This window comes from Sinocyclocheilus rhinocerous, unplaced genomic scaffold, assembly GCF_001515625.1.
Source record: "Sinocyclocheilus rhinocerous isolate Xijiao unplaced genomic scaffold, SAMN03320098_v1.1 scaffold1655, whole genome shotgun sequence".
In the NCBI taxonomy this organism is placed as follows: domain Eukaryota; kingdom Metazoa; phylum Chordata; class Actinopteri; order Cypriniformes; family Cyprinidae; genus Sinocyclocheilus; species Sinocyclocheilus rhinocerous.
The window spans coordinates 1,343,987-1,352,899 of NW_015655597.1; the positions used below are offsets into that span (position 1 = coordinate 1,343,987).

The 8,913-nt window shown below is 35.2% G+C and overlaps 2 protein-coding genes across 3 annotated transcripts in view; both read left to right on the top strand.

Moving 5' to 3' along the window:
- Positions 1-715, top strand: part of LOC107718746 (HIV Tat-specific factor 1-like) — a 12,559-nt gene extending 11,844 nt beyond the window's left edge. The window contains exon 10 of the mRNA XM_016525968.1: positions 347-715. Coding sequence (XP_016381454.1) covers positions 347-634 — 288 coding nt within the window. The 3' untranslated portion in view covers positions 635-715. The remainder of the gene's footprint in view (positions 1-346) is intronic.
- Positions 716-1,051: 336 nt separating this feature from the next.
- Positions 1,052-5,304, top strand: LOC107718747 (transcription cofactor vestigial-like protein 1). Of its 2 annotated transcripts, XM_016525970.1 has the most exons (4): positions 1,052-1,120; positions 2,410-2,594; positions 2,676-3,062; positions 4,828-5,302. In XM_016525970.1, exons 2-4 carry the CDS (start codon positions 2,411-2,413, stop codon positions 4,869-4,871), a joined length of 615 nt encoding a protein of 204 aa, XP_016381456.1. In that variant the 5' UTR covers positions 1,052-1,120; position 2,410; the 3' UTR covers positions 4,872-5,302. The 2 variants fall into 2 exon arrangements, with proteins under 2 accessions (XP_016381456.1, XP_016381455.1); XM_016525969.1 differs by having other exon boundaries at positions 2,410-3,062; positions 4,828-5,304.
- Positions 5,305-8,913: the final 3,609 nt, after the last annotated feature.

An 8,913-nucleotide genomic window follows, 5' to 3' on the forward strand; every position in this document is an offset into this window, starting at 1 on the left:
TATCCCAACAGACTAAAGGCTGTAATTAATGCAAAAGGTGGTTCAACAAAATACTGACACAAGGGGGTGATCATTTTTCCGTGATTGTGGTTTTTAATTTTTTTCTGACATGTTGGTGTTATATCTTTCACTTGGATATTGCGTAAATACAGCTGGATAAAACAAAAACTGTGTCCATCTTCATTTCAGGCTTCAAAGCAACAAAATGTGATTATTTTAAAGGGGAGTAATTCTTTTCTATACCCACTATATAGTGAAAAACACAACAAAATGAACTAAAATCATTGATCATTTCTGTTCTCTTCTGCTTGTTTTTCTTTCTCACATTTTGGTTCTGGTCACCCAGGTTGAGGAAACCTCACGAGAACGAGAAGAGAGACTGAAAACCTGGTCCTCTTTCCTGAGTGATGAGAGTGCATCTGCCAAAGCTAAAGCAGACTCTTCAAAAGCAGCTGAACAACAAAATTCCAGCACACAAGAAACAGCAGAACAGACTCGACAGGAGGAACATACAAACGAAAGCACTGCAAAACCGCAAGAGGGGAAAGATGAGAAGGAGCACGACGAGGTAGAGGAAGGAGGAGTAGTGTCGACCGATAGCAGTTTAGCAGGAAGTGATAATGAGGATGCGTAGGACTTGTTTAATGTGTCTTGCTAAAACATCTTCATACTAATATACAATGTTTCCTTTTAATTGTTTATTCCCATGACATGTAAGGACAATAATGGAAATTTGACTGTAAATAGTCATTTGTGTGATTTTATGCTAATGTGTGTCATTGTCTGAATCAATTTGAACATCTGTTAATAGTTTTATAGTAAAAAAAAATTTGTGACCGCATCATTGTTTCTTGCTTTCATGAAAAAGATGTTTATTAGTAGCTTCCCTCACTAACAAGATCTTTGGTTTATTAGGGAACAAAACAACAAGCAGTTTCCTTAAGGGTAGTTACATGTAAGCCTAATGACAGCTGTGATTTTATCTGTTTGAGAGACCTTGTTCAACTCGCTCGGGTGCATTTTTCAGTGCACATGTAAAGAAGAGCACCTCCTGCACTTAGTATCATATTCGTTTTGTTTTAGTATGATCGGTGGCTGAATGTTGGCTGGATTCAGTTCGGTAAGCAGTTTGGTGTTTTGATTTATTTTTGAATGCAATTAAAGTCCTGTTTCAATTTGAGAAAGGAGTGCTTAAAGTGTAAGTAGGAACTGTATAACTTGTTCCCATTTAGAAGTGTGGATTTAAAAAAAAAAAAAAAAAAAGCTTTTACCTATGTTTTTTAAAATGTATCTTTATTTCTAAATAAGAGCTTATTTATATAAAATAATTTCGTTTTTCCATCTCAAGGATTTTGTATAGCCAGTTTTAACCAGTTGGATAAAATTAATCTTTTAAGCATTTTTGATGGCTGAGGTTTAAATATGCTATCAAATAAATAATGTTTAAATATTAATAAATGGCATTGTACCATCTCAAGCTACATTCATAAACTGTAATATACACTACTTTTTAAACATTTGAGGTTGGTAAGATTTGTTTAATATCGTTGAAAGAAGTCTCTTATGCTCACCAAGGCTACAACCATTTTGAAATATAAACAATATAATTTAAAATAAGAGTTTTCTATTGTAATATATTTGAAAATATAGATTATTCCTGTGAATTTTCAGCAGTCATTTTCTTGAATCTTCAGTGTAACATGATCCTTCAGAAATCATTCTAATACTCAGATTTGGTGCTTAAGAAAGATTTCTTACTGTTATTAATATTGAAAACAATTGTGCTGCTTAATATTTTTGTGGAAACCAATATTTTTACAGTTTAACATGACAATCCTTGCACTCAAGGTAATGAAATTACAAAATGCTTGAAAAAATGGTTTAGTTTGTAATTGTATTAGGGGTTATGTTGTAAGATACATAAGATAAAGTGTTAATGAGAACTCTTTAACGTCCTTAGAGAGTTCACTCCTTGAAAGAATGGTGTAATGACAGTGTTTCCTATTTTATTTATTTTAACATATAGAATAGTAAAGTTGTCACCTTGGAATTATAAGGTTCTATCTGCATTCTGATCAGTTTCGAGATATTGAGCTTCAAAGTTTTTGCATTCCATATGGTGATATGGGGAACAAGTCTCTTTCATACATCAGTCCCAAAATGTACACAACTTAAAAAAAAAAAAACATCACATAATGTAAATAAGTTGTCACAGAATAAGAATATGTGAATAACTCAATTTTGACAAAAATGTCAGATAGAACCTTATAATTCCAAGGTGATGAATTGCTTTTCAATGTAAAATGCTAGATAGATTTCATTGTTAAATCTTGTTTACACATTTAAATAGGGGACCCAAATGGAACCTGTTTTGTAAAACAATCCATCTATGTTGTATTCCTAAATCAGGATGATGGAGAACAGAGTGTTAAAGCGCTCCGAGGACTGTAAAGATCCTCCCCAGCTCTTTACATACTATCAAGGCGACATCAACACTGCAGTGGATGAGCACTTTTTCCGTGCCCTGAATAAAGCAACCACACCAAAAGACCTCAGTACTAAAGCTAAGGACAGCAGTAGGACTCCCAAATCTGGTGCGTTAATCTGTCTATATCTATCTATCTATCTATCTATCTATCTATCTGTCTGTCTGTCTAATGCATTTCTTATCCCAGATGTACCATCATCATCATGGGCTTCTTCTGGTCTAACATGGACTAAGTCCACACACTCTTCCGGTTCCTCAAAGCTGACCCAATTGACATCCATGGAACCTACACCTCCATCCCAGGGAGTTATTGTGAATCCCTCAGTACTATCATCATCATCGTCATCCCTCTGGCCATGTCCATCCAGACAGGGCACAGCCTTCGAACTGCCTCAAATACTCTACCAACAGCCCATGGCTGCTGAGAGCAGTGCCAACTCTTACCTGAACCTGTTACAAATGGATCGGCCAACAGGGGGCATCATGATCTCGCCCTTCTCAAAATCAGATACCAGACCAGAGTGGAATTCTGGGACGGCCTTTAAGGATGGAGGCAGGATCGGCCTAGATTCAGGTACTTATGCCATTGCTAACTGTTTGCTCACAAAATAATATAATGCAAGAGCACAGGAAATCAATTCTTAAGTAAGGAATAATGAACAGTCAGCTAGTAATTATTGCTATAGCCTATGGTATTGTAATTATAATGCTATGGTCGGCTACTCAAATAAATGCAATAAATACGCACACTATTTATACTACAAAATGGCATAGAATAGTGCAAATTACACAAATTGGGATGCACCTTAGGTGCTTCTTTTGAATAATTAATTACTTTGTGACTGTTCAAAAATAGTAGTATGTGGTAATAATAGTATGAGTTCATCTATTTAAAGGCATAAGTTCACCCAAAAATGAACATTCTGTTACCGTTTACTCATCCTCAAGTTATTCTAAACCTGTATGAGTTTCTTTCTTCTGTTGAACATAAAAGAATATATTTTGAAGAATGTGGGTGACCAAAAGGGTGGCTGGTCCCCATTGATTTCTATAGTATGGAGAAAAAAAATTCTGTGGTCAGTGGGGACCAAAAACTGTTTAGTTACCCCATAGGCGGAGGGTGAACCAACTCCAGGGTAAGGCTAAAAGCAGCCAAATGTATTAAACATCATAAAAACCGACATCATCAAACCCGTCTTTTTAGTCAAGAACCAGACATGGGTGTCATGTAGGCTAACATTATATAACGTTTCCTTTCCACTGTTATTCAAAAAGCGAATAAATTATATATAGAAAGTGACATTATCACTAACATTGATCTATCGCGAGTTTAAGCACTCTCAAAAAACAAAACTATCGTTATAATCACTGAAGCTGTATACACTGTTAAATGAATCTCTTACTTACATTGTACGTACATCTGTGCTTTGTTGTTTATAATGAGAGAATTCGCAGTCCGGAATTCAGTCAGCGAACATGCGTGCGAGTTTGAACGATGACTCATCTGAACGCTTCTGATTGGCCATTGCATTCCTAAGCTCAACAGATATGTGTGTGATTGGTTAAAATGCGCAACACTGTAAAAACGCCTAAAATGAAATACGGTGCAACATGAGCAGATCTTAATTTAATGCCACAATCGACACTGTCTATTCATATTCATTTTGTTAGCAACAGACGTAATAGATTTAATTTGTTTGTGCAGGGGCATTTTTGTCCAATTTAGTGGCATTTTTGCCCAAAGTCAAAAGTCAGAAGGCTAAGCCTTCCCCAGCCTTACACAGCTCCGCCTTTGAGTTACCCACATTTTTCAAAATATCTTCTTTTGTGTTCAGTAGAAGAAATTAATTCATACAGGTTTGGAACAACTTGAGGGTAAATAATTACAGAATTTTCATTTTTTGGGTGTAGTATCCCTTTAAGCCAAGTACATTTGGGTACTTTTCGTCTACTGTTTTATGAATGCTGTGAATTGGTACATTCTATTCTTTTCACGTACTGATTTCGTCTAATGTAGAGTAGGGAAGTATGCATATTCGGAATGTAGACTTAATTGCAGTACATAAAGGAAGGGCTTGTTTATGTGGTGATAAATTATTTATTTGTGATCATCTTGTGTTTTTCAGGTGTGCCTGTCTAAACAAGAATGAAACATATAAGTTGCTAAACAAGCCAAAATGAATTAGGCTAATTCAATGCGAAACTGAAAGCAAACGGCGTTCTCGCGCAGCCTACCTCTCTATGCATATTCGGAATGTAGACTTAATTGCAGTACATAAAGGAAGGGCTTGTTTATGTGGTGATAAATTATTTATTTGTGATCATCTTGTGTTTTTCAGGTGTGCCTGTCTCAGAAATACCTAAGGATTTGTACTGGTATTGAAGAAGCGATTTCTGACTCTATGATCAAAAATATATTTTCAGCACAAGACTGACTGTGTTTACATTATTATGTAAGCTTAAGAATTCTGTGCTTTTGGACATCTGGCATAGTGACTCAAACCATTATATTTATGGTATCAGACATTCCTCAGGGATAAATGGCAGTTAATTGTTTATTTTAGCCGTGAGCATGTGAAGAATCTTGTAGTAGGACATAAGAGAATACCTGATTGAAAATAATTCAATTCTCTTAGCTATTTAATGGGTGAATGAGGAAGTAAAGTCTATTTGTATGATTTGTAATACAATTATAGTTTTACCAAACTTTCTTTGTGTATAGTATTCCGTGTTTTGAAAGTTAATATTATTACTATAGACCATAATTTTTGTAATGCAAAAACTATAGTCATTTGTCAGCAAATATATTCAGTATAGTTACTTTTAAATTAAACTTTCTCTCTGAAAAGTTCCCCATACATTGGGGGATGAAAAAAAACAACAACTTCAAAACCTCATAAACAAGTTGTCAACTCTCTAGATCAGGTTACACAGAAGGCCAAGTAAAGCTGATGCAATGGCAAAATTGAACTGACATGAGCAAACCAAAAATAAATTTCTTTTAAGTTGTACAAATGTTATTGGACTTCATCTTTACGAACCTGTTTGCAAAACCTGCTTTACACTTTTTCCCTCAAGCAGTGATGTATTTCCCTGTCACAAGCCCTCACTTTTGATGTATGAGTATGACAAAACAGCTAAAGGCTTTGCACAATTATGATGAATTTCCTCAATTATTTTCAAGAATAGTATAAAGAAGTCTATTTTCAGTATGAACAGACAGGTGACCTGTTTAATAAATCCTACAAGAAAATTGTCCTTTTGTTCATACTTTACACATTTAGACATTTGATTTTCAGCAGGTCTGCAGTTATAAATGTAAATTTTTATTTTTGTGTGTTTTTATTTATCCATCTTATTCTTCCTGTAAGAACGGGCGCGGCCATTTGTAAATTGTATGGGTCTGGCTTCTGGTGTCATTCGCTTCCAGGTACAAAACAGCTCGTTTTGCTGCTTGATATTGCAAATTGGTGTGTCTTACCATATTATTTTAATGTATTATCTTTATTATGAACACACTGGTTTGTAGGGCAAAGAGTTTTACCGTTTACTGCATGTTGTTATTCTTCTCGTTATTTCCCTACAGCGGCTAATGAACCGGAAATCTCGCAAATTCCCTGAAAACGGCTTACTTCCGCATTAAAGAATAAGGTGGATAGAAATGTGTTTCTCGTTATATCCCTACAGCGGCTAATGAACCGGAAGTCTCGCACATTCACAGAAAATGGCTTACTTTCGCATTGAAAAATAAGGTGGATACTTCATATTAATTAAATTTTTATTTCCCTTCCTTGACAGTCTGTTGTTCATTGGTATGTTAGGTTTAGCTTTTTACCTTGTTTTAAAAGACCATTACAAAAATATAAAGAAAAAAGTCTGCATTCTGTACACTCTAAAAAATGCTGGGTTAAATATAACCCAGCGCTCTTCTGCTCAAAGCATAGATTTGCATTTAAAGGAGACATTTCTTTGAGGATAAAGACTCAACTATACATCAAGACTGCCCACACATTTCTGCAAACTAACGTCACGTGCCTCTGTTTCAAAGTTCAGAAGTGAGAGACAATGTCTGCTGAGCAACGGTGCCAAAGGGGGATTTGTCTCCCATTTCCTTTGGCTGCCCACAAACCTTAAAGCGGCATAGCCTAACTATGCACAGAGAGCCACTAAATGCAACTTCTGCAAATTTTCCCAAAAAATTTAGCAAAATGATAAATAATTTATCTTAGGTCAGCATATTAATAGCTTTAAATATACTGAAACATACTAGATAGAGGTAAGTTGTCCTGTGTTTTAAATTACAACTAAATATAAAATAAATACATTATATTTCTTAAGAAATAACAATTTAATATTTGTATTTTTATTATAATAATTGAATATAAATTTAATAATTACAATATATGTTTGCCTGATTGCTGCATGTTGTTTCTTCAGGTGCTTTTGTCTTTCCCATCTTCCTCTCACATCCCTAGAGTGTATTTGTGAATGAAGATAAGATTTGAGATGTTCTCAGAGCATTTACCCTAGTAGTCCAATAAAGATTTAAATGAAAGCTAAATTAAAAGATGGTTTTCATTTGGTTAAACTGTTAGCAGTGATCTCAAGCATGCTATACTGGAAGCTTCTGTTTGTATTTAACAAGCATTAAAACAACTTTCTTAACCCATTTTACTTCCGTAATTTGACATCACTCGAAGTCTGAGTGAAAAGGGATATTCAGTGTGCAGGCCAATGTAATTATGAACACAGGAACTTGGATTAAGAAAGTAAATACAGGGTCAGTTTTATGGTTGACTGAATAATGTGGAATGCACTTCTCATCTGTAGATCACAGCAAAAAGTAGTACATTATGGACCAGATGGTAGAACTTGTCATTTCAGCAAGCTCACTATTCGATTACTGATGCCTTGGCACATTTTAAGTTCTCTCCCATCTGCCCTAATTTTCCTGTTCTCTTGTGAAGTAAATAAATCAGGTTGATGCCAAAACACGAGGACAACAGGGGCACATTCAGTCTAAATCTGTCATGTGTGATATTCTGCACATTTGAGGAACAACCATGAGAAACAATATGCACACCCACTTTGTTGCAGTTATTTACTTGCTGAACAGACTGAAGAAACAGTCAATGTGGAATGTGAAAATGTTAACACAAAAAAGGAAGAACCAAATGGAAGGGTGTCCAAATGTTACATTTCTTTTACTGTTATATATTTTCAAACTGTTTAATTCAGCAAACAATCAGTGCAGTTAAAATAGTTTTCCTCTAATAACCAGCGCTTTCTTCCACCCTCAATACCACGACTGAGGTGAGACCCTTGAGCAAGGCACCGAACCCCCAACTGCTCCCTGGGCGCCGCAGCACACGGCTGCCCACTGCTCAGGGTGTGTGTGTACTGTGTGTGTGCACTTGGATGGGTTAAATGCAGAGCACAAATTCCATGCTTGGCCACACATCACTTTGTATTCATCTGAAAGGAGAAAGTCATATACACCTAGGATGGGTCGAGGGCATGTAAATCATGTTTTTTTTTTTGTTTTTTTTTTGATAATGTAAATGTTCTTTCCTGTCTTTCTGTACCATGAAAGTGTTATAATTAGTAACTTAGAACCCCCAACTGCTCCCTGGGCGCCGCAGCACACAGCTGCCCACTGCTCAGGGTGTGTGTGTACTGTGTGTGTGCACTTGGATGGATTAAATGCAGAGCACAAATTCCGAATATGGGTCACCATACTTGGCCACACGTCACTTCACTAATAAATGGACTTTGGAGCCACATAGTTCCAATCACCAGACATGTCTGAAACCTCTGGAGATTTGTGAGACATTCTCATATGTCAGTCTTTATTAATAGTTCTTTTCTAGACAGAAATCAAAAGACCCTCCACCTCATTAAATGGCATATGGGTATATGGGTTTTGTGGCAAGCTATTTTCATTTTATTCCTTTAACTAATAACTACTTTTATATCACTAATATTTATTTTTAAATATTTAATAAAATACAGACTAGTTATTTTATTTTCACTGACTAAAACTAAATATTCTGATAGTTACTATGTAATATTACAGGTAGAGGAAGTTATTGTTATGCACGACTAGTATTTTGGCCAGAAACGACAGTTTAAAGGCAAATGATATGCATGTAATATTAGAAAACCTACTTTATAGTTCAATTACAAAAAAAAGTTTATATTCAAAATGAAATTCAAAATGAAATTCAACTATAAAAGACCAAGTAGTCACTACTGAATTTTTACTAATAATTAAAACAATATGATATAATTAGGGCTGGGTTTTGATACAAATTTTACGATTCGATTCGATTCTCATTCACAAGCTTGCGATTCGATATCGATTATTTTGAATATATATCAGGTACAGTACATGCCAAATTTCCTTAAGAAAAAAAAATCTCTCA